Genomic DNA, 27,071 nt, shown 5'->3' with positions numbered 1-27,071 from the left:
AACATCAAATGATTACCATCTAAAAAGATGACACTATAATTAGTCATACAAGTACATTTTCCTGACATTTTGTTTTCTCTATAGTGTTAGATGCTTTAAAGGACTTTTCAGTGGTAACACAAAACCAAGAGTTGACACTTCATATACTTCATTCACTTACTGAATGCCTACTGTGTGCCAGACTATGGTGCGCAGGGACATGGGACACAGACATGATTAAGACATGGTCCCTGACTTGCATTGGAGGTCACCGTCTAGCCAAGAAGGCAAGAAATCAATTATGGTTCCATGTGGGAAGTGCTGTAACAGTGCTTAATGCTACCGAAGTACAGAGAAATAATACATAATTCAGCCAGTGGAGGTTAAAAATCCATTCCAAACAGGTAACCCCTAAAGCTAATGTGTAACAGAATGTGGAAGTGTAGCTAAAGAGAAAGGCAGAGAAAAAGAAAAAGAGAGCACAGTTCAAACAGAAGGTACAGCGGGGACATTTAAAATCCATGGATTACTTAAGAACTATTAAGAAGGCTGGCATACCTAGAGAGGACATACCACAGATACACTATGAAAGCAGTGGGAGGAGTGAGTGAGGAAAGGGCTTTTCTTCTCTATTTACCAGGGGTTTGGATTTTATGTTTGAAGTAACGGGAAACCACTAAAAAAAATGTTAACCATTTAAATAGTACAGAAATTACAGAATAACTATTTTACAGAGAAAAATTCAGGCTTTGATCTGTTAATGCCTATCATTTCTTTCCCTACGCCTGACTTTTAAGAAGGTATTAGCCTAATTCACTCTGGTGTGAACTGTTAAATCCCACTGCCACCTGCTTCAGCAAGAGGCTGGGCAAAGGTGTGCTACCAAGAACAAGCACTGAGAAGGTTCATCAGAAATGAATAAATAGTAGACTAATTTAAAGAAAAAAAATTAATAGAGTGCTTTTATTCACTTACATCAAACTATATGGAAAGAGGAAAAACCTAAACAGTAGAAAGAAGGGATAGTGGAAGCACCACAGAAAGAGGGCCGCTCTCACTGCCCTCTCGTTCTTCCCATCTACTGGGGAGAGGAAGATGAGAGAGATGATACAGAGTTTAGTAACAAGGACTTAAGTTTACAGTAGGTACAATTTAGCGATATTGGCCTTTTTTTTCTTAAACGTTTTCTCAACAATCAAAGCTTCTCAGAAGTACAAAAAGAAACTATGTTATTAAATTATGCCATTTGCTCTTTTGTAAATCTCCATTTTAGACTACATTTCATATAAATTTAAAAAGTATGTAAAACGTGTTTTACTTCAGTAAGAAATTTCTGTATCAACTTACAGATATCAGGATCTTTGCTTTTCTTTGTTTTGTTACTAAGGGTTATTTCAAATCTGTTAATGTCAGGAGGAAGATCACTAAAGGAGCAAAAAGAAAAAGAATTAACAAAATATCCTGGCATCAAACTAATTCTTTTATTTCTAGTATCAAATAAGTTCTTTATATCTGCTACTAAACAGTTTGAACATGCTGGATTTAAAAATGGATACAAAACATGTTATTACCTGTAAGACAGGAATGCAGACAAGCAAATCATTCCTACTATCTTTAACCTCAAGTAAATCCTGGAAACCCTTGTAAACATTTTCTGTGTGTGTGTTAGTAAATGATTTTGTACTTGTCAGTAACACTAATTCACATTAGTAACTAGGTGAAAAACCAAGGACACAGCACTTCACTAATCAAAAGTGACCAAATACAGCAGGAAAAAAAAAAAAGTATGTACTATTAAAACGCCTGGACTGGTACCTTGTTCTGACCATTGACATACAGAGATGATGGGGGGGAAGAAGGGAAGGGACCACGAAAGAAAATGCAACAGGATAAAAGAAAATGATTTAATGCAATAATAAAATAAGACTTACTCAAAGACAAACTCTTCTGACCATACCGGGTTTTGCCCTTCCCTTGCATGAGTTTTTGCTACCTGGACACTGTTCAGGTAGATGTTACAATATGGATTTGTAAAATGTTTTACGGGGAGTTTATGGGCTTCTTCAATGTGTAAAACAAGACTGCTGACCTAAAGGAAACACAAAAGTTATTACCCCAGATTTCAAGACTTATGCATTAGGCTTCAAAAGCAATTAGTATAAAATAACAACCAACCAACCAAAAGTGACTTATTTTTCTCCTTTCTTTAGAAAATATGACCTGTAATTACATTTTCCTCCTGTGTGATATATAAAATACAACATTCAAGCATTTGAAATAATTCTTCTCACAAAAAGTGCACTTTTATTTTACAAGTTAATCCTCCAATTATATTCTTGCAGTAATTTAATGAAATGCATCTTTTTTACTAAAAAACAGTGGTTCAGAGAAAATGAAACAAAGAGGATTTTTTATTAACGCAAGTAAACAATTGTCACCACCCAAATCAAAATCCTCTAAGTTAAAATAAAGCTCATTTGGAAGATTTATTTCTATAAACCTCTACAGCTAGAAACTATTTTTATTTTTTAATTTTTTTTTTAAGAGAGAGTGTGACAGGGGGAGGGGCAAAGAGAGAGGGAGACAGGATTCGATGTGGGGCTCGAACCCACCGACCATGAGATCATGACCTGAGCCAAAACCAACTGCTAGACATTTAACCGACCAAGCCACCAAGGCGCCCCCAGAAAATATGTTTAATACACTGATTATGCCTTCTCGTTTTACAGAAAAATATACAAATCCAAAGAAACTAAGTTATTTGTCAGTTTTGGCCAAAACCTAGACCATTCACTTTCTAATACCAGGCCCTCTTTCCCTCTAGCCATACACTACTTGTGTGGCATTGGACAAGTTGGTCTCACCTCCTCTATAATAACATTAGGATAAAGTCTACACTGCAAGTTGTTGTAAGGATTAGCAATAATATGTGTAAAAGTTCCAGCAGAGTACCTGCAAAAGGGCTCAAGAGATAAAAATGGTAACTTTATAAAGTTTCACACAAGACACAATATGCCAAAACTTAGTCTGATTTTTTAGAGCTTACAAAATGTTAAATTATGATTTGAGAACATATAACAATTATGTGTAAAATTAAATGTCCTTGGAGAAAGGGTTATTAGACTTTTGATTACAGGAACTATAACTTACAGTCATCTAAATATTAACCATTTATTCACTTGAAATAGAGCAATATATTAAATTCACAAAGATTACTAGAAATTTCCATAAATAAAACAAATACTCTACTAAATGTTCCTCATAACTCCAAGAATGTTAAAATTACTTAACTTTTTCCAACTATCTAGGGATAGCTATTAAAAAAAAAGATATGGAGGGTATAGAGTTGATTTTACATAACCTAGGAAGCAAGAGAAAGCCCAGCTTAACTCTATAAATGATCACGTATGACATGTTAAGGTTCAAATAAGACAGGATACTAGTTATGTAATAGGTTTCAAAAGCAATTACTATAAAGTGAAAAACTGAAAAGTTTCCTGGGATTAATGCTTAAAGTCAGATGATTTTTTTCAAAACATACCTTTAGTTCTACCTTTTTAAAGCAGGCCAAAATAATTTTTTGAGGAAAAAAATAATGAAAGTGCCCAACAGAATGGTTTTTGTTGTTGTTGGTTTGGTACTGTTATTTTAAGTAGAAGAAATAAAATCCTTGGTATGTATTCAAAAGATGGCATTATGGACTAAGCACCCACTTAGGTATATAAAGAATATTCTCATAAATAACTATTTCTCCTACTACTGAAGCAAGCAGAAGCATGGTTTTAAAATTCCTGGAAAGACAAACTTCTCTTCAGAATTCAAAAGTGTTTGTAATATTGCCCAAAACAGTTCAGCTAGAAATAAAAATGAAGAGCAAAGTAACAAAGCAAAATGTGACAACCTCAAATCAAAGAAAATTAAGTTTCACCTGACGCAGGCGTTTATTAGATGTCCCTGGACTACTTTTCCGTAAACTGCAGAATGCCTGCAGACCTTTCATCCAATCCTACAAAAAAATGACAGCATTTCAAAGAAATATACTATACTTTATTCAGTTTCTGATCATTTTTTTTCCAAATTCAAGAGTTATTTCCTATTCCAGACTGCCATTTCTACACTCAACAGTATGTTGCACTTTAATACATTTGTGGCCCCATAAAGTTAAAACAATGACCAAAACTATTATAATTCTTAAAACTGTATTTCTGTAGAATCCCTAAATTAATGTTAAGTACACCATGAGTGACCATTAATTAGTCCCAAGCTAAAATTATATATGGTCATTAAGCAGTCATGTTTTGTGAAAGGAGGGCTGAGTACCAAACCAATTGACCGTGTTTTGACTGGTTTGATGACGAGTACTCTAATCTTACCTTAGACCAGGATATAGGTAGAAACGTGTAAGGGGATCTGCGTTATTGATAAGCTTTTCAAATGGAACATTAAAAAAAATTTTCAGGCTAATATTCCAATTAAATTGAAGCCATTTATTTTTAAATGTTTATCTAGTGGTCTGGAGAAAGGAGAGAATCATCTTAGGTTTATCAAAAGTCTAAATGCTTCACGTTGGCTTACATATTTCCACAAAGTCCTGTACTACTGCTTTATTCAGTTTTCTCTCTAGCTTGTTGGCTATGTCAATCAGTCTGAACTCTGTAAATGTTTAGAGAACATCTTTATAGAACAAATTAAGACCAAATCAATTACCATAGCTTCAGAAATAGAAGAGTAACCACAGATCCCACAGGCCACCAAAGTAACAGAAACTGGAAATACCAGTAGTATTTTTGGATTTTAAGTGGTATACAGAAATAAAGAAGATGAAGTGTATATGTAAGTACAAAAAGAAGATGTTCTATTTATACTGAAATGTCATGGAGTATAATAACACATTTTTATTTAGAAAGAGGGATCATAGTGAAATAATTGGAAGGCTCGATAATGAAGTTTAAATTTCTTTGCTAAGTCAATTTCTAGCATTAAAAAATATATATCTAAGTTACCGAAATGTTTTGAACTCTACTTTTTGCATGTAAATATTAGGAATAGTACCCACAAAACAAGCTTTTTTCTGTGCTGTATGTTAATATTTATTTGAAATATTTTGGAAAGATTTGAAACATGACATTCAATTATGAGCCATAAAACATAATGTGGCTTATTCATCAAGTTTATTCTAGAGTCTGAGATAGTTTCATAATTTACAAATCAGGCACACATGCCCGGATCCAGTTTAAAGAGTTTCTGCCTCATATCTAGAGTTGGCAAGTTATCTTCTATTTACAACAAAGTTGTTTTCTTTGACCTCTTAACCACCTTCTGATTCCTTCCATAGACTATAAGCAGAACAAATATCACCATATTTGTACAAAATACCAGTAAACGCCCCTGAAACATTATGGCTCAAAGAAATCAAAGTGTCTTCACAACACGCCTTAAAATTTAATAAAAGTTTTAAGAAGGGCATTGCATATGGATCAATGCCCAGTGCTGAAAGTAGACATTACATGCAGAGTAGGAGAAAATAGAAAATTCCTAAAATACTTTTCTTTTTGATGACTGAACTTCTATCTTTAGGAATGGACTAGTGAAGAATAACAGTGCCTGTTAGCAAAACTAACTGGCTTACCTTTCAGTTGTACTGAGAATATCTATAACCTTTCTGCAGAGAGGATTTTAAATGAGCATTTTCAGCTGGACTCAACATCACAGAGTATTTAAAGGTCAATTTAAAATGAGGTTTTCATTCCTAATAGCCCTTCACTGCGGTTTTCTGCATTTCTTTCAAAAAAAATTTTACACATCAAAGTTCTCATCCCTTGAAATAAAAAGATTTCAATATTCCTTTTTATGTCTTTATCATAAATGTAATAGTTTTCTATTCTAGTTCAAAAGAAAACATGAGCTAAATAAAAGTTTGCAGTAGTTGAAAAAAACAATGAACTTACCTCTGCTTGTTCTGGAGTTTCTCCTGCAAAGTAAAAAATGTAATGTTCTTCACTAAAGTGCTGAACCACTATCTGAAAACAGTTTGGCCTTTAAAATACAAACAGAAAAGTTATTAGGAAGCTTAATAAAAAGCATTAAAACACACCAACTTAAAAAAAAAATCAGAACATATAATTATATAATGTCTATCAATTAACATAATTCTTAATTTTGAGAACTACTCCATTGTACCAGATCATTCCTGGGGGGAAAAAAAAATGCCAGCTGCATTTATTTTAGACAACTTTTTGTCTGCACCGCTGAAATTTTATGAATCCTTCAAAGTTTCAAAATGTTTTATGCTAGAATTGTCCATCTAAATATTTTTTGAAGCAAAATGTTACTAAATTCGCCACTTCAGAATGATATATAATATACATTTAGATGTGCTGGAAAGACTAGACATGTTCTTAGACCAAAAATGTTCTTAATGGTTATCTCTCAATGGATTGTGGGTAATTTTTTAAAATCTATTTTTATGTATTTAAAAAAAATTTTTTTTACAACTGAGCATCTATCCTCATCTGTTAAAATGGAAACATCATCTGCTCACACATATGCTTGTTCTGATGATTAAGTACCCCAATGGCGATACACAGTATATGTTAGTTCTTGTCCTCCAATAGTACACACCATTACTAGCATTCATTTGACAGGTAAGTACATTAGATAGTACTTTGTATCTTTTTTGAAGATGGACTGGCTTTCCAACTAGACTTGAAAATGATCATAAAATGTTTTTTAAGGACCTTCATGTGTTTGAAACTCAATAAATGTTATTTCTAGTTGCCTTCACCAAAGATTATATCTTTTAATGTTAGGAGGCCATAGCAAAATACCCCAAGTACAAGCTTACACATTTATTAAAGATAAAAACCATCCTTTCATGTTTTGAGAAAGCTATAAAAGAATAGAAAATACCAATTAGAAACTTCAGGATCCAAAAGCATCTTGAATCAGTCTGACCTTCCTGGCTTCATAAATTATAAACAAAACAAAAAACAACGTTTGAAATCACTAGAGAACAACGAAAGCAGCTAAGACTTGAGAGGCCAAGATCACAGTGAGATGAGCCTGCCTTTCTCCACAGCTTTTCCTTTCAAGGTAGTGCCAGTTTCTAACTGTGTAGGGCAAGAAGCTGAAACGCTAAGCAGAAAGCCGCATCTGAGAGGCTCAAAAGCCAAACCAGCACATTGAACAGTTTCATATTGCTAGGAGACAAATGACTTTGGGGCCTTTAAAAGAAAAGGCTTTGAGATAAGACGCCTACAGGGCCATGCCTTGAGAATAAGGGTAAACCAGAAATAGAATGGCCTTCACTAATACATCCATTATACCTCCAATTGATCCCTGAGGGGACTCATCTGGCAGAAGAACAATCCTTTCTGGAGGCAGTAACATTATCCATAGCTTCTACAGTTTTTCATACAGAATTGTCCACCATTTAGTCAAACATAAGTAGACATCCCAGGAATCATGATCAAATGACTGAAAAGCCAGAAAACGAAAACAAAAACAAAACAAAAAAAACCAAAGTGGAAAGACCTACATATAATCCAGATGCTGTTTGATACAACTTTCAAATAGCTGTAATAAAAAGGTATAAGAAAACAGGTAACAAAATAGACAATTTTGCCAGATAACTACATCCATAAAAGAATCAAATGGAAATTCTAAATTGAAAAATGTAATTAATAAAATTAAGACCTCAAGAAATGCATTCAATTACAGAAGAACAGATTAGTGAATTTAAAGTCAAGTAAGAATACCCAGCCTGAGGCACATAAAGGAAAATGATATGAAAAACGTGGAAAACTATGTCATAGACACATAGACACTATGGGACATAAAGATGTAACATGTAACATGAATCACACAGAGCAGATGCACAAGAATGTGGCGGAAGAACTGTTTAAAGAGATTATAACCAAGAATTTTCTGAAACTGGCAAAAGACATCAGTGTCAAACTGAAGAAGCTCTGCTAACATTATGGTAAAGTGTTTTTTTGTTTTTAATTACCGGAGGCACATTACATTGTTTAGCTACTAAAAATCTAAAGAAAAAGCTCAAAACAACCAGAAAAAGATAAAATATAGTACACCTCAAAGAGAAAAAAAAAAAAAAAGATCAATTATTTCTAAGAGACAATCAGAATCAGAAACAGAAGAAAATGCTGGAAGGCAGAAAAATATCTTTAAAATACTGAAAAAAATGTCAACTTAAAATTTAATATCCAGTAAAAGAATTGCTCCTAAATGAAGATAAACAGTAAATACTGCCACAAAGAAAGATTAAGCCTATGAAAAGATAAAAAGTATAAAACATTCCCACATAAATATTCACTACAATAACTCAGTCACTGAAATGTTTTCAACTTGTCCTGCTGGAATGATTATATTTAAAGCAAAACCATTTGAAAGTGAGGAGTTTAATATAAAGAAATAGAATGCTTAGAGACCTCTTAATATTGAAAATGATCTGGAAAAACCACATAGCTGTGCAGCTAAAGCAGTTTAGGAAAACATGCACAGTTCACCTCTACTACAGGGGCTGTCGTTAACTTTCACATTCCATTCCACGCACAAGCCACAGGTCAGTGTACAGGCTTCTAGCCATACCCAAAGCAAGAAACGTTCAGTGTTAGCCATGTATTTTAAAGAAAAAAATTGCTGCATTCATCCACAATTTCCCCTTTTGTACTATCAGATTTGCATTCCAGGATACAAAATCTGGTATCAACCTCTTTTTCACTAGTCCTACTATCTGGTAGAAGTGTCTGTTCATTTCCTTGATATTGTTGATGTTTTTCTTGGCATCCATTCTTTCTTGGTGCTACCCAACTATTTCACAGTAAGGCCCCCCAAAATAAAGTTGATGATGGTAAGCTGGCATACTTTGAAAAAAACTCAGGGGCACCTGGGTGGCTCAGTCGGTTAAGTGTCCGACATTGGCTCAGGTCATGATCTCACAGTTCGTGAATTCGAGCCCCGTGTAGGGTTCTGTGCTGACGGCTCGGAGCCTGGAGCCTGCTTCAGATTCTGTGTCTCCCTCTCTCTCTCTGCCCCTCCCCTGCTCATGCTCTATCTCTGTCTCTCAAAAATAAACAAACATTAAAAAAAATTTAAAAAAAAACTCAGTTCTTTAAAATAAAAGACGTACCTAAGTTCCCATGAACATAACTTTTTCATACCACGTTTAGACTTGGTCTCATTAAATACAACATCTTCAAATTCTTAAAAGCCACCTTCGCCAAGAAACTTTGTACAAGAAGCAAGCTGTGATCTTGCAGCAAATGGAAAATGTGTATTTACTGCTCTTCTACTACCTGAAACTCCTTTCTTAATATTAACTGTAACAGGAATAATTCAGTCTCTTTAAATTGCATTAAAAGATAGTCTTTCCTTAACTCTAGCAGTCATTCCTTTAATTGGCAAGTGTAATGTTAACCTTTCTTTTTGATACTGCAAACTGGTTTTCAGTCCACTTGCGCCTGTTCATAGAAAGTACGTCAAAATAATGGTACAGCTTTTCCCCAAATTTACACAGATGTAGCTTTCTTTGCCTTAATAATTCTTTAAGGTTATTACTGAAATTATACATATCAATAGGGAGTCATTTTTAACCTCATTTTTCCAAAGTTGAATTTCTGCTTTGAATCCATAAGCTATGAGAACATATTAATATACTTTTGTGTTCTACTTCTAATTTTGAGGAAGTTTATCCATTCTTCAACTAATCTGTAAAGTGGGAATCATTCACCAAGAAGATTTTTCTCATAGATCATAACACTTCAGCAAAACTCTTCTTCTGGATGACTTACAGACTCTGGTCTCAAACAGCAGAGTGGTATTCTGATCCTCTTTCCTCCCATAAAGCTGAAAACATGTGCAGCTGAAGCAGCTTGGATTTTATACGACTCCATTTTATAATATTTAGCGTGGAATTCAGGTCCAAAGACAGACTTTTACTATAAGAGCCTCTCTGTAGTGCTTATTTTCCTGAATGAGTTTTTGATGTAAAAATCTTTAAATGTTCCTATCATGAAGCTTCATCACCGATCATAAACTTAAATACTATTTCTGCAAGATCTTCTTGCAGAAGATATAAATTAATTTACTGTTTTAAATACTTTATCCTCAGCAATTTCTTTGGTAATCCTTTGAGTAGCCAACAATGTACTTCCAAGTATTTCTCTAATGTTTGCAGATTCATCAGTGTGTAGTGAAAATGTCACCTCTGGATCTGTATACAGCCTCTATTATTTGATACACCCACCAATGCATTTACTGATAATACTATCTGAACACAATCAAATACTATTTGAAAATGGTATCTCTTCTAGTTCTTTTGCTTTTTGGCTTCAAACATAAAATTGCCAATTTCCATGCACACTGATTCAACAAGCAAATACTCCAACTCTGTGTGAAGCATTCTGGCTTTAGCTTTAGCTATTAATTCCAAGAGTTCCCAGAAAACTTCCCAAATAAAATGTTACCATAGGAACAGATCTATGGAGGGGAGGGGATTGGAAGGGGAAATAGAGGGGGGAAAGCTTTTATTTAGTAGTAAATGCAAAATATTTAGGCTGAGGATGAGAAGCTGTATTGGCTTTAGTTATCCCAATACATTTTTTTTTTAATTTTTTTTTCAACGTTTTTTATTTATTTTTGGGACAGAGAGAGACAGAGCATGAACGGGGGAGGGGCAGAGAGAGAGGGAGACACAGAATCGGAAACAGGCTCCAGGCTCTGAGCCATCAGCCCAGAGCCTGACGCGGGGCTCGAACTCATGGACCACGAGATTGTGACCTGGCTGAAGTCGGACGCTTAACCGACTGCGCCACCCAGGTGCCCCCCAATACATTTTTTAAAGTTTATTTATTTTGAGAGAGAGAGAGAGAGAGAGCATGCACACAAGTGGAGGAGGGGCAGAGAGAGAGAGAATCCCAAGTAGGCTCCATGCTGTCAGCACAAAGCCTGATGTGGGGCTGGAACTCATGAACTGTGAAATCATGACCTGAGCTGAAAATGAGTTGGACACTTAACCAAATGAGTCACCCAGGCGCCTCTGACCCCAATACATTTCTTAAGAGGCCTAATTAATAGGCTGCATTTTTTTAAAATTAAGGCTACTGTTTTTATCTTGTGAATTTAATGACTTTCCAGCTGTAATCACCAAAATGCCCTTTATGGTGGGAAAATAACTGTCTATACATTAAAGCCAATCATAAAGAACAATGAAAAAAATATCTCGTTATTTTTTTTTAAACTCCCTTATATATTTTACAGTAAATGCAAGGTTAACTTCTGTGTTAACAGAAAAAAAGTGTAAATGTAAAATACAAAATGAAACTAAGTTTTACCACTGACACAAAAAGTAACTTCAATGATGATCAACAACAACAAAAAAACGAATAAAATAAGGGGCGCTGGGTGGCTCAGGTGGTTAAGCATATGACTTCAGCTCAGGTCACGATCTCATGGTCCGTGAGTTCGAGCCCCGCGTCGGGCTCTGTGCTAACAGTTCAGATCCTGGAGCCTGCTTCAGATTCTGTCTCCTCCCCTCTCTCTCTCTTCCCTCCCCACCTCATGCTCTGTCTGTCTCAAAAATGAATAAGTGTTAAAAAAATTAAGAAAAAAACGAATAAAATAACATTCAGAGTAAATGGGTGATTTAAGAAAAAACTCAGAGGAAAGTATCCAAGTGTGTGCCACTGCAGAGAGCTTTTCGGTCCACAAGTGTTATGTGCCAGTTCTTTTGCCAAAATAAAATAATGAGTTCAAACAGTTTATAAAAGAAGTCATAATTTCAAATTGTATAGATTTTGAGATACAAAACATTTAATATTTTTATTACGGTAACATTTTACAACCACCAGTATCTCAACCAGTTTGCAGCACGCTAGTTGGGAAGCTCTGATCTAACTGTCTAAATGAATTTATACCCATCTTCTAAGATTCGGCTTAAGAGCCACCTATTTCATATTACTTATTTCAATAAGCTTGTCCTCAAAATCTCTTCCCTCTGGGAACTATTCACAGCACTAATAGGGAACAGTGACTGGTAGTGAATAGTGTGACTGTCTCCCCAACATGCGTTTCCCTCTCCCACAGAGAATACATAGCAGCCTTACTATTTGGATGTGATCATCTTCAGCAACAGGACTTGGGCACCCGATGGCCCCTGTTTATGAAGGTAATCCCACTCCAGACTGATTGAGAGGTGGCTCAATAGAGCATCCTCAGGATTTTCAATCATTACTGGAGAGAATGCTTGCTTTTCCTTTGTCTGGGTACCATATGCCACTATGCTACCATGTTTTGTGACAAAGAATTCAGCACACACAAAGGCAAGCAGAGGGGAAAGCTGAACAGAAAAAGAGCCAGAAGTCTGATCTAACCACACCTGAAGGCCAAGATTCCATACTGTTAAGGGGGGGGAATCTTAGGAAATCCTATCTTACCCAAAAGATTATTGTTTGTTTTTTTGCAAGAGCTGTTTTTATGAAATATTAGGAATTAAAAAAAAAATGTGGGAGGAGTTATCAAAGTCCAAAGGATTCATGAAAATACTTCATATTATACTTCCCTGTTAGTGACTGATTCACAACAGAAACACTGGGCTAAGGCTCCAAAAAGCCCTGTTATAAAGATAAACTATCTGTTCGAGTCAGCATTTCTCAAACCTTGACCATTTTAAAAAAATGACTAAATTTTTAATTATTAATTTGTCTATAATTAAAATTACACAATAACACTATTCCTAAACCCAGTTTGGAAAGAAGAAATGACAAAGCCATATGCTCTACATGAACTTTTCTCAACTTAAATAAGATAAAGCCAGACTTGCTTACTAGAAATGCCATCCTCCAGCAGAAAAAAAGTTGTAAAAACCATTTGATTTAACGGCTTTGTGTTTTATTAGTAACAGTAAGTAATGAAAATGATACATACATCTAAAAAGGCTCCAGAATGGATTATTAGTAATACTGATGGGGAAAGGTAAAGAAAGGCCAGGGTTCCTAATCAAAAAACTAGACGTAATCAAGAGCTGGATTTGCCTTGATGTCCAGGATACACCTTTAGCTTACACATTTATATTTATTTTTTGAAAAGCTCTGAAATTAATGTAAAAAAAAATGTTTCAACTCCAAATCTGAAGTACTCTCCTGTTTCCTAGGAAGCAATTATTTTTATATTAAAATTGTTCCTTAATATCACATTTTTTAGGAACAGGCCTATCAAGCTAATAGTACAACTGAGTGTATTTAGGACTATCAGATGCAGTGAGTTCAGAGTTCAATAGGAAAGAGGACAAGACTCAAAGTCAGTCACTCAAAAGACTGGTGGTGAGGCAGGGAGGAAACGTGCCTTATGCAGGTTATGTTTTACTAAAGGAAGTGTCATTCCAAAGATTTCTATGTAATACAAGAGTAGAATTTCAGGCACAGGTTAGTCTAAAAGAAATAAGGAAGACAGAAATTACCCTACAAAGTAAATCTGACATTTTAAGATGATTTTAGGACTCACAGAATCAGTTGGCTAGGTTTTGAAAAATGATCTGAACACATCCACCTGTTTTATTATTAAAACAATTCTAAAAAGAAATAGGAAACCAATTTCTTACCTGCCAAAGAGACTATCATGAACAACATAGACAGAACACACGCTGAGATCTATTAATCCTTTTGGTTTTGTAGCTCGTTTTTCACTTTCAAAATAAATAAGTTGGGCATCACTGCCCTCTAAGATAAAATATAAATTCTTCCACCGTTTTCCTTTGCCTGTTAAAAAAAAAAAAATGCTTCCCGTTAGCCAAATAATAAACTATTAAGTGATATATATATTAGGTCATAAAAATCATTATTGCTAAATATAAAAATCATGTTTCCATTTTTATTCCAAAGCTTCAATAACACACCAATCCTTATAAAATGAAAAAATGCCTGTATTTATCTGTAGAAAAATGCCTTGTAAATGACAAAATTACCTGAACTACATCTCTGGAGATTTCATTAAGATAAAATCTTTAAAACTCTTGCTTAGGTGCAATTTTTTTCTAGTCGTAAGTAAAAAAACTCTTCTACCACACCCCTAACAACCAACCCTGTGACATTTCTTCATGTCAAATTGAGGCAAATCTATAAAACAGAAACATTAAAACAGTGAATGTGTTTGGGGCACTCAGGTGGCTCAGTCAGTTAAGCATCTGACTCTTGATTTCTGCTCATATCACAATCTCATGGGTCATGAGTTTGAGCCCCATGTCAGGCTCTGCTTGGGATTCTCTCTGCCCTCCCCAGCTCATGTGCCTATGCTCTGTCTCTCTCTCAAAATAACTAAATAAACTTAAAATTAAAAAAAAAGGAAAACAATGAGTGTGACAAGTATCAAAAAAGTTTCTCTTAAAAAAGAAAAATAATAATGAAGTATGGGGTGGAGAGGTGGCAAAGAATCCAACACCTTGCACTGGAACTGACTTTAAGATTTAAAAGATACACTTGGAAATATGGAAGCCCATTTCATGAAACTCTGCTGGGGCATGTTGACATAATACACCTAAACTCTACATTTTGAAGGATCCTTACATACAAGCTTTAAACAATGGTCAATTACTAAATAATAATTCGTGTCAAAACAACTTATTAAATACAAATCTCTATGGGAATTTTTATGCCCAATATTTGCAATGTTTCTACTAAATATTAATGGTAAAATACTGAAATTTAATCTTTAGTCTTAAAGTTAACACTTACCCTTTTTCAGAAGATAACCTTTTTTAACAATATTTTTATAAAAGGCATCCTTTGTTTTTCGACGAATCGTATTATAGATTTCCTTGCCATCCACTGTATCACTGAGTACTTGTTCTTGATCCTGAATTTTTAAAAATATTAAAAATTATTTCATGAATTCTTGATGGAAATTAAGCAAAACCTACTTGATTACTAATTAAAAGCCAGGCTGCTTGTCTATCTAGACATTTAAAAAAGGTTTTAATGCTAAAATTTAAAATAACACTAACACCTATATTCAGAGATCCTTTGCTTTTCAAAGAAATTTTCAAAAATACAGTTTTGTTGTGTTACAGCAAATAACACTGTTTTGAAAACATGACTTTGTCCCAACAGAACTGCTAAGTTAGGAACCAATTTAAGCAGAACCAAATTCATGGTTGCTGATGCAGTTACATCTGCGAGAATCACTAGGCGAATGCAGAAAGGTGCACACAGCTGAAATGAGATGCATGGGAGTATACAAAACACACCTCAAGTACTAACAGCCCTCTCAGTTCGCCAAGCGCTATATGCCTTACCCATCTATCCACACCTGATATTACGCCATCTGATTTCAAATAGTTCTCCTACCACTTTACAGTATTCACAACCCTTCAGATGGCCTCTTACGCAAAGTAAACCTCATGTCTTTTTCAAGGTCAAGTGCCATATTTATTGTAGTAAATATCTTGGAACCATTTAGCACATATAAAAACTGTGTTACATTTTATTACGTTCTCATCTGTATGTGTTACTGATGAGGTTTTTGAGTGTTATACCCCTAACGTCACTTTCCCATAACCTTGTAACTTTTATTTCATGGTTTTACATAACTCTTTGACTTACAGGAATGCATGCATGTGTCTTAACTGCTAAATCCTCTCAAATAACAAAATTAATTCTGATGTCATGAAGAATATAGTGTCTTTATAATGATCTTTCCAAAATAAATCAATCATCAATATTACCACTGGGACCCACTGGACTCAATTTCAGTTTTTAGTTTCTTTGTTGAGCACTTCTTAGTATTTGCTAGGCTTAAGATTTTATGACTTTTTTTCTAAGAGACCTTATGGGTCCATATGATCTTTTTAGAAATCTAAGATATGAGATTTTCACAAATCTTATTCTTCCCATATCTTGAAACATTCTGCTATCTCATCATCTTATAAACCATTTCATCATTATTCAGCAATTAACTCCCAAGTATGCTAAAGAGTAGGGGTTGGCAAACCATGGCCCCTGTGCCAAATCCAACCCACTGCCTGTTTCTGGACATGAAGTTTTATCAAAACATAGCCATGCTCATTCCTTTGTTTTGTCTGTAGCTGCTTTCACACTACAAAGGCATAGTTCAGCAGTTGAGATGGAGACTGAATGGCCTGCAAAACCTAAAATATTTATAATCTGGCCCTTTACAAAACAGTTTGCCAACCGTTTGGCTTAGAGGATGATGCAAGAGTGAAATCAATCATCTCTGTTGCCTCACCCTTTGTTGTTGTCTTTTGACTGTGCTGCCAAGTGTGTTGCAGCATCTTTCAAAAAAGTATGTAAGACCCTCTAGGTTATCTTTATATTAGCTTTCATTGAACATGGCCCAGAACTCCTAATATTCTGCTCATATTAGCAAAGAGGAAAACCTGACATGAGAAGATGTCTGACAATTATTGAAAGATTAAGATGAATGCCAAGAGGCAGCAGCACTTTGGGATCTACTGTGATGATAAAATTGATTTTTGAGAAGATGATAGTATCCTCGGTGAACTTTATCAAACTCAAGAAACACTGAGTAAATCATACATTTCTAAGAGAGAAAAAAAGGAAATACGGTGTTTTTATCTAGTCAATCATTTAGTAGGAAGGATGTCATCATGCAATATTTTGTGACAAGAATCTAGATTGCTCTGTTTTGATCTTAAGAAATAAGGGCTTTTTAAATGTTTATGTTTGTGCACCAAGATTTACTTAAGGTAATTTTAAGCACACAAAAGGTACTTTGTAACCAAAGGTAACTGTAGAATTTTTTAAACTCACCATATTTATCATTGCAATTGATGTTTATAAATCTAAACAGGAAAATATTTTACCTTTATGGAGTCGAGAACACTGTAGTCTACCAACAAAACTATAAGCCATCCGAAAGTTTTTAAAGTATATTCCATTTGATCATTCAAGTACATGACAAAGCAGCAAGAATCACAAACTAAAACCCTTAGAGAGATATTTACATCTGGAATCAGTATCAGATTCTGACCGTGAAAGTGTGGGAAGAAGAATCAGAGTAATTATAGGCAAGAATTGATTAGAGATGTACTGCATCTCTAATTGATTAGAGATGAAATCTGGAATTAGGATTTACAAGATGGAAATATCCAGGTCCACACATGACAGTAGGTTAAGTTAGCTGCCTATTTCAAGTATGTAAGCCTTTATAACCAAGGAAATTCAGAAAAATATTCGAGTTTGCTATGTTTAAATTCTTAATGAATTTTCTAGTAACTTTTTTTGGACTATACCTTTATTCCTACTTCTAAGAATTATTCATAAAATGACTTCAGAATTAAAAACTTAAAAGGATACACTGGACCCAGATGATAAAGAGTAATGACTACGTTCCTGGTTATATAGATTTGTACTTATCAGTCTTTTATTTCAATAATGATAATATTTAGTATTGGGTATGGAACGGGGCACTGTTGTAGTCAGTTATTTACGATGTATAACTAATATTAAGATTTAAACATATGACTTCCAGACAATCTCTACAGGTTTTTTCTAAATTGTATTACGGCAGGGACTGATATACTAATTTACAATTCCCAAAGGATTCTAATAAATTAGATGACACTATGACCAAGAACACAAATTCACTTTCCAAGTTCCAATAAAACACTAGATGACAAGAGGAAAAGCTTCAGGGCCTACTCTCTACACACTTCTGGAGAAGTCTTAAATGCTCCGTCACATTTAATTCAATAAATGTGGAGTGCCAGGTACTGCTCTAGTTTTTGAGATACATCAGTGAACAAACCAAAGATCCTTATCCTCAGAGAACTTATATTCTAATGAGGAAAGATAAACATAACGAATAAATCATAAGTTAATAAATGTTAAGTGCTTTTGTTAAGTGCTTTACATGGTAAGGGCGAGTAGCAGTATTAAATAAGGTGTGTAGGCAAGTCTCACTGTGAAGTAACTTCTGAGCAAAACCTGAAAGAAATAAGAGAATGAGGCAAGTGGATATTTGATTAAAAAAACATTGTGGGCAGAGTAAACAGCTGAAGTAAAGATCCTAATACAGGAAAGAGCGTGGCATATTCTAAAAAATAGCAGAGAAGCCAGCATGAGTAAACAAACACAAGTGAGAGAGAAGGATCGCAGAAAGAGACAGGTTCAGAGAACCAAAGAGAGACCATCTAAGAGTCTGACAGGCCACTGTAAGGACTTTAGCTTTCACTCTGAATGAGATGGAGAACATATGCAAATATTAAAGAGAGGAGTGAAATGATTTGACTCACAATTTAAGTGGATCCCTCTGACAATTATTCAGTGTTAAGGGGTGAAAGTGGAAACAGGGAGATGAAAGTCAGATTCTGATGGTGGTCATGTTCTAGACTTATTTGGAAGGCAGAGGCAGCATGGTGTTCCTGACAGTATGGATACAAAGCATAGGAGAGAAAGAAGAGTCAAGAATAACTTGACGCCCTAAATAATTTACTTATCTTCTCCAGTCTGAATTTCCCTGTCTTACAGTAGCAACATCATCAAGTTGTTGAAAAAATTAAATTAATACATTTAAGAATGGTGTCTAAAACATAGTGCTTAAAAAATGTTGGCTATTTTCTTGTGGGCTGCATTGTCTCAAAAGGCTCCTTCTCTTCTAGTGTCTGTCTTGAGAAGTGTTAGCTCCACAAAGTAAGCAGACTTAGCTAGGATTCTACTCTTTCTGTTCCAGCATCTTACTCTGGGTGAGGGTATGCAGAGTCCCCTTAGGGAGAGGGAGCTAATCAGTTTTTCAATAATAAAAGATTAGTACCCTTTCTGTTCTCTTATAGAATCCTGCTGGGAAGGATAGTTAAGTATCAAGATTCCCAAACTTCCACAGTAACTTACTTTTATTCCAGGCCCCCCAAAATAGACTTCAAATAGCATTTAATCATTGTTATGTAGTAATCAAACTGCCTTGTAAGTAGCACTGGTTATTTCTGAACTATCCGATGCATTGATTGGCACTTTTGCAAAGGACAACAATTTGGGGTTTGTTCAGTAATGAAACAGCAACTCAAGCGTGAGGCAGACTGTATACATGAAGTAATTTCTTAAAACAACCTTATAACTTAGGTAAAAACATTTACTACATGTCAAATTTATTCTAAATTTATTGAGATGTCTACATGTCTAGATGTTTGACTAGATGCCAAATTTATTGCTTTTTTATTCTAAAAAGTAATTTTTTCTAAAAAAATTCAATAAATCCTAAGCACAATTTCAAGATGGGAAAAGTCTGACTTAATCTGTAGGCCAACACAATAAAATCTGTAGACCTCTAAAACAAATTAAAGCCATCATTAATCTAACGTCCAATGTGAATCAGAATTCAGGACATAGCAATGGGATGCAGTGGCAGAATCTGTCATCTGCAGTAAAGGCACCTCTGACCCCTAATAAAAAAGACCTTGAGCAGTGCTTCTAGAAAACATGTACCATACTATGTTATTTAAAATAAACAAACAAAAAAAGTTAGTGTTAATGTTCGTTAAGCACAGCGAACAGCCCATGTCTGCCAGAACTGCCAGAGAAAGCAGGACATCAGTGCTGACTGCAGTAATTAGGCAGGTGTCAAGAAGGAAGTGAAACTGGAGATGGATCTTCAACTAGAAGTGTTTACACAGGCCTATAGGAAGGGTCTGACATGAAGACAGCAGCAAGCACAATGAGATTAAGAGACATCAGTGATAATACAGAGGGGGTGAAGTGAGTGGTCTTCCAACTGGGGAGCACATAGTCATTCAGTAACAATGATTGAATACCTCATGCCAGGTACTATTCTAGGCACTGGAACTACAACCCGACATCCCTGCTCTCGTGGACCATGCATTCTACAAGGAATGAAGCTATATTAAGTGTGACAAGATGATGATGATTCTTGAATTAATATTAAGCATCAGATAATGACTGCATCTCAGCAACTGTAATGACTAGCAGGTATAGCCATCTGAAACTAACGTGTAAGGAGGAGGGAAAATTGAGAAGCTAGAGACACAACCAAACACTGTGGAAGTTTATTTGGGTAACTGAAAATTCTTACAATCCTTCTTTATATCCTTAAAGTATCAGTGCCTCCATTTTCCACACAGGAAAATTCTTAATCACTCTTTCGAAATACCTGTTCCTAACCTCTGCCACAAGCTTTCCCCAACACTCTCCAGGAAGTGTAAGAAATAAACAGACTAAGCAATCACCCTATGCACTAAGCAGCTAATATTCAACAGGCCCTCTTGTTCAAGACCAATCTTTCTTCTTATGTGGAAGATGTGAACCACTCTTGCCTTCCCTAAGACCTTGTACATCAGGTACTGCCAATACATCTCACCCACTCTCCTCCTTACTAGTGGCTTTACCCAGAGCATACACATGTGCTCAAAACTCTCTCCCCGTAAGCCTATAGGCAAATAAACAATGAAATAAAAAGTTTAAACCTCTCTTAGCCCTGTATCTTCTTCTAGACATCATTTTTATTTTATTTACCAAGCTCACCTAGGTAAGCCCGGCTGTGATTTATCTTTGCTGTCTCCACTTTTGCCTCCAACAAACTCACTCCTTGACCCACTGAAACTTGGTTTCTGCCCCAGCACTCCTTCTATTCTCAAAAAGGCACCAAGGCTAGAAACAACATAAATAAAAACTAAGTGATTCTCTTACAATTTACTTTCTGAAACAATCAGAATAATGGCAGTTTTAAATTTTATCCAATTTTAAATGCATGAATGTGTGCATAAAACATACTACCAAAAATGCATTTTAAAATAAAATGCTTATTTTATTGCAAAAAGAAAAACAACACTGACCTGCATTGGTACAGGTTCCTTAAGATAATACCCTTCAACAATTTGTTCTTTTCGATAGTGATCTATGATGTCCCCAATGCTGTTAAAAATAAAAATAACTAATATTGACATAATCTGTCTTATAAAAAATACAAATCTTGAAAATACACAAAAACCCTATTAGCAAGGATTATCCATTTGCGTTTTTCCCAAGCATATAACCCAAATATATTAATAGCAAATATGATTATAATAGTCACATTATTTTAGAAAATCAAGAATTGGTTTACAGGTCAGAAAAACCTGAATCAGAGATTCCAATGTTGCATACATATACTCAAGAAGTCACTACAAGTAAGGAAAGAATAAAAGTCTACCATTTTTTTAAAAGAGCATTACTTTTAAAAGAGCAATTGAGAAAACTGATATAAAGTACTGACTTCAAGTAAATTTTAAGAATTTTTATCCTCAAAACACTTACATTCTGCTTTTATAACAATCAGATGAAGTTAGATCAAAAAAACATATTCACAGCAGGTAAAAGCAGAAACAAAAGACTAGGAGCTGATTTTACATGTGGGATTATTGCTACAACAGGAAAGGCTTATTCATAATTTTTATAAACAATGCTACAAAATATTCCTACTACTTGGGAAATTTTACCAATAAAGCTGAAAATAAAATGACATTATATAATGTATTTTAACACAGATTTTAGCATGGTATAATGAGTTTTTTCAATATAAAAGTGTTCTGTATAATCAGTAGGCCCTTTTATTGCCCTGAATACTTAAATCCTACACTTTTAAACTATTCTTTAATATACTGGAGGAATGGGTACTTTGGGGACAGCTAGCAAACATTTCTCAAAACAGATCTTATTTAACCTTCCACTTGATTTTTTCCACAGTTTTCCCTACTAACAGAATTGGAAGATACATTTTATCTTTAGAGACATATGTGTATACACACACACACACACACACACACAGAGATACACATGTATATATACATATATAGATCTCCAAAGATAAAATAACTTTGCTATACTACAAAATTAATTTAAACCACATATAATGTTAAAAACAGCAAAATAGAAGACTTGAAAAGATTAATAAAAAAATCAATTATGAGTGGATATGAACTAAATACCAGACGCAGCATTTTATACAACGAAGAGAGAGGTGCAAAATGAGACACAAATATTAAAAAGACAAGGATGGTTACAAGCTTTTAAAGAAAATACGTAATACCACATACAAATCCAAAAATGTTAAAAGAAAAAGAAAATCAGAAAAGAATACATGTGAAGACAGATACCATCAAAGAGATGACGATGTGGTTCGAAGCAAAAAGCATCAAATTTATGAGAAATAGCAAATATTAAAAGGTTTCTAAGTGTAAAATGCAGTTGATCCTGTGGATCATGTCAGTGTCACTATATAATTCTTGTCCATGAGCTCAAAGAACAGGACACTGCTATGGAGTACACTTTAGACTGCCCAAGAACAAATTTAAAAGTGTGTGACAACCAGATATGTTTTTACCAATGAGTTGGATTTTCAAGATTTCTTTAAATTACTTTAGTTCATATTCTTCCCAGATATACCTAAAACAATAATCAAGGGAGACACAACAAACCACAATTTCCTAGACATTCCATAAAGGTTTTAGACATGAAATCAGATAGATTTACATCTCAGAAAACGAAAACATGTTCACTATAAGTTGATTTGTAAAATAAATGTGAGTTTCTAGAGATACTACTATGTCTTACACTTGCATTTTAGTAATTTACTTAATAAATAAATTAATAAATGTGTGTCTCTCTCTTCTTGAACCCCTAGATAAATGTTTGTAATCTTTAAGGTGTGACCAAAATCCTACCTCCCTCTTCATTCTCATCACCATCTCAACTACCCTCTTTCCACTGACTCTCCTATGTCCATGTTTACATCCCAGAACTCATCAGTCAGCCTACCATCTTTTCTCATAGACCTGTACTTCATAGATTTTTCTCTTTAATGAATATGCACAGGAGCTGTACATTTCACAAAGAAAATTAGTTAATAAATGTTCACTGAATTTTATTTGCTGTTAAATGACTCTCCTGCTTTTCTAAAAGTTTTTATATAGGATTGTTAAGGTTATGTTTCAACAAAGCAGTTTCTAAATGAAACAGACTTAAGTGTTATCTCTTTATCAAAAAGCTAATGTAGAATTAATGGGGAGAAGACAGTAGAGTATGTCTCTGTTACACAAATTTAATGGATATTCCCATTTTATATTTACATATCTAAATAATCATTGCTAATCACCAAGTTGTATCTTTTTTTGTTGGATATATATTTTAGTAACCTATACCCAATGTGGCGCTTGAACTCAACAACCCTGAGATCAAGAATCACATACTCTGTGGGGCACCTGGGTGGCTCAGTCAGTTGAGCATCCGACTTCGGCTAAGGTCATGATCTCACGGTCTGTGAGTTCAAGCCCCGTGTCAGGCTCTGTGCTGACAGCTCAGAGCCTGGAGCCTGCTTCAGATTTTGTGTCTCCCTCCCTCTCTGCCCCTCCCCTGCTCATGCTCTGTCTCTGTCAAAAATAAATAAACATTAAAAAAAAAACATTTTAAAGAATCGCATATTCTTCCAACTGAGTCTCAAGCCAGGTGTCCCACAAACGTGTATCTTCCAAGAGTTACTTTATTATTGACACTAATGTTGAAATGGAATATATTTCCATGCTGAAATATCTATTCCCAAAATAACTGTAAAACTGCATTTTTTCAGGCATCAGATTTACATAATTCTAGCTTTCATTAAAAAAAACTTTTTAACATTAATACTAGAAACAACAATGCTCCTGAACTTTATCAAATAAATAAAACTAAAAAGAAAATTTGGGGGAATGATCACAACCACTAAATTAGTATCTACTTAAAAATTTTGAGTCATCATTTTGCTTTTTTTTTTTTATTAAAGTATTTTTTTTTAATGTTTATTTTTGAGAGAGAGACAAGGTACAAGTGGGGGAGGGGCAGAGAGAGGGACACACAGGATCTGAAACAGGCTCCAGGCTCTGAGCTGTCAGCACAGAGCCCGACACGGGGCTCATACTCACAAACTGCGAGATCATGACCTGAGCCAAAGTCGGAGGCTTAACCGACTGAGCCACCCAGGCGCCCCTTGACTCATCATTTTGCAAGCAGACTAATAATTTTGTAATAATTTAGAAAGAAATATACTTCAAATACTTCTTTCTTCCTATTTCATTCAGTTCTTTATCAATAAAAAAGACATCCTCCATTATGCAGGAAGAATTTTCATCTTTGCAGAATGTGCATTATAACAAAGTTTGAGTCAGTAAACAAACTTCCCTGAAAATAAATCTATGTAAATTATTTTATCTTTAAAATTGGTCTCCAGACATTTATCAATTTAGTTAAGAATATGTTTTCAACTTAGAGTTTTATATATTCCAAATCCCTAGAAAACTGGACAATGGGAAAAATTAACTGACCTTTATATAGAGCTCAAAGTGCAGCTAGGTGGATTTTCAGTGAGGGTATCTAGATCGAACTATAATACAGAAGCCACTCAAGCAGCTTTTCTATAAGAAGTGTGAAAAAGGATCCCAATTACTAGACTCACATCTTCCATTTGATATCTTATCACTGTCCACTGGCCTCCTAGGCAAGCAAGTTCTACTTGTTTTTTGTTTGTATTGTTTTCTAAGATGAACCACCTGCTGAATCTCTATACGCTCAGAGGTCAAGCTGGAATTAAGAGAAATTCTAAATAGAATGGAAAATACTGCTGTGGTATTAAGGGAGTAACCTAGGCAAATGGCACCATTTTAGTTTACAAAAGCTTCCAAGAGGAAGATAATGCCACTCTAGAGTTATCAGTATAGGAAATTCTTTACATTCGGGGGGGGGGGGGGGGGGGATGAAAGATTACTTTCTAATATACAGAAAAAAATTTAAAAAGCTAACATTCTATCATACAGTTTCTCTATTAACTTATTTTTCTGATCAAGTGGCTAAAGTTCATTCTGAGTTTTGGGATAAGCAAGAAGTTTACCTAGAATTTTAAAAATGACAAGTAGGATCCAATAATTACAACAAAGAAATACCAACTTGAGAACAAACCAATTACAGGACTAACATTTGTAACAAGTCTCTGTTTACTCTTTAAGAACCTTTTTTCCTATTAAAATGTCTCACTGATAAGAAGATGTAAAATATTTTCTTTTTCTTAGAACAGATGTTTTGCTATCCTACAGATAATATAAGGACTTAACAAATTTTCTGTAAACAGTTTGTGCATAATCAACAACATAAATTATCTTAGAAGAAAACAAATTATCAATTATTAACTTATATTCATGTTTGACCCTGTCTAAAGAATTCTTGGACATGACTACTACTAAATTATAATGAAGGCCTTATAATTTTAAATTTTAAGAAGAAACTTTTATGCAGTTTTGAATCTGATATACTACATTATTGAAATTTCAACTATTTTTGCCAAAAGTAAAAGATAACTAAAATCTCTCACAACTTACCTATTATAATATCGGCCTCCCATCATAAACTGATTGTTTGGTGTTGGACATATTTTAAATCGCTGAATATTTTCATTGGTCCGAAAGTAAAGTGAATAATCACCAGGAGTATTGTCTGAAGGCCTCACAAGAAAACTGCAGACTTGGCCAACTGTAAAAATGAAGCTGTTAGTTTTATTTCCTAATTATCAAATAAAAAAGAAAAAAAATGTTAAGTATCCTAATTATAAAGTACATTCAAAAGTCATAAACTTTCACCAGGAACTTGCTTTATAATAAAGACTATTTTAACACATTTTTGTATTTTCTAGTTTATGAGTCACAACCGCCCATGATGTTGCATTTCTGTAACACATAAAAATACTGAAGTCTACAGCAGTGATTTCTGGTTAATAATGTCTATACCTGTCATAACTTGGAAAGAATAATCTAACAGAGAATATGGGGTAAAATGGCCACATACTGTCTGTAAATCCTCTTAGTAAGAATAGTCAATAAATTACAAACAGTAAATTTTGTTTAGGAATACTCTATTTCATCAATGCTTCTGATTAAACATGAAAAAGTACTAACTATAGGGGCACCTAGGTGGCTCAGTTAGTTAAGTGTCTGACTCTTGATTTCAGCTCAGGTCACAATCTCACAGTCTTGAGATCAAGCCCCACATCACACTCTGTTGACAGTGCAGAGCCTCCTTGGGATTCTTTCTCTTCCTCTCTCTGCCCCTGCCCCACTCATTCTCTCCAAAATAAACAAACACTTAAAAAAAAAAGTAATAACTGTAATAAAATAGTGCCAAAGCTTATAAAGGTTGATTAAAAATGAAATATGTGTACACCTCATCAAAATCAGTACATGTACACTACATTTCATTTAATAGGTAAGAACCTGAAAAGTCACATAAAAATAAATTATCATATTTTAAGATTTTCTCACTAATTTTAGGGAGGTCTTTTTTGATATCTTTGATAGGCAGTGACTCTTAAAACTAAAATGCTTAGTTTTCTCTTTGTCTTAAGTACTAATCAAACAGGAAACATCAGAACTTGATTGCTTTTAGGAAAACACAATGAACACTTATAATATGAGATGTAATTTTCATGTAAATTATCCACAGCTCCAATCATCTAGCCAAGACACTTACTACCAAGTAATTTCATGTTCAATACAAAGAATAGGAATTCATGCAAAATTATGCATGCAAGTGCTTAGGTGCACTTTTCAGGGGAAAATATCACCAGATTCTTAAAAGAGCACATGACCCAAAGGAAATAAAAAGTAACATATAGAAATTAAGTTTAGCTCCTTTTCAAGTTGAAATGCCTAAAACAAGAATGAGTGCTTCAAGTCCTTGATGGTGCAAGTTCAAAAATATAAACTTATATTCAAAATTCAGTAAATTCATTAAAATAAATATTTTGGTTCCACTCTCAAGGCTGATAGCATGTCATGTTGGTTGAGGGTCTGGTGTGTATTACTACCATGCAGCATCATCATGGTTATTTTTAACCTGCTTAACCTACATCCTCACAAGAAAATCAAACACCTCTGAAACTGTCTTGACTCTTTCAAAAGAGCCAAGAATTAATTATATTAAACTGCAATTCCTGTAATTCAAAACAATAATTCAGATAACACCTTTAATAATCACTATATACAGAAACTATCAAACACTGGTTGTTTTTAAAGAACTAATATTTCTCAACTGTAGATT

The 27,071-nt window shown here is 34.4% G+C and overlaps 2 protein-coding genes across 2 annotated transcripts in view; one reads left to right on the top strand and one right to left on the bottom strand.

The window, feature by feature from the left end:
• RASA1 (RAS p21 protein activator 1) overlaps positions 1-27,071 on the bottom strand; it is a 107,826-nt gene that overhangs the window by 14,706 nt on the left and 66,049 nt on the right. Inside the window, exons 8-15 of the mRNA XM_053224697.1 lie at positions 25,358-25,508; positions 20,813-20,891; positions 14,724-14,844; positions 13,595-13,751; positions 5,928-6,015; positions 3,908-3,985; positions 1,911-2,068; positions 1,327-1,403 (exon numbers count right to left, since the gene is read on the bottom strand). Coding sequence (XP_053080672.1) covers positions 1,327-1,403; positions 1,911-2,068; positions 3,908-3,985; positions 5,928-6,015; positions 13,595-13,751; positions 14,724-14,844; positions 20,813-20,891; positions 25,358-25,508 — 909 coding nt within the window. The remainder of the gene's footprint in view (positions 1-1,326; positions 1,404-1,910; positions 2,069-3,907; positions 3,986-5,927; positions 6,016-13,594; positions 13,752-14,723; positions 14,845-20,812; positions 20,892-25,357; positions 25,509-27,071) is intronic.
• Positions 1-27,071, top strand: part of CCNH (cyclin H) — a 78,529-nt gene that overhangs the window by 35,837 nt on the left and 15,621 nt on the right. The gene's annotated exons all lie outside the window — the stretch shown is intronic.

The sequence above is a fragment of the Acinonyx jubatus genome, chromosome A1 (genome assembly GCF_027475565.1).
Source record: "Acinonyx jubatus isolate Ajub_Pintada_27869175 chromosome A1, VMU_Ajub_asm_v1.0, whole genome shotgun sequence".
Taxonomy (NCBI): Eukaryota; Metazoa; Chordata; class Mammalia; order Carnivora; family Felidae; genus Acinonyx; species Acinonyx jubatus.
Note: the sequence above shows the minus strand (reverse complement) of the source record. Positions and strands in the feature narration are given on the sequence as shown.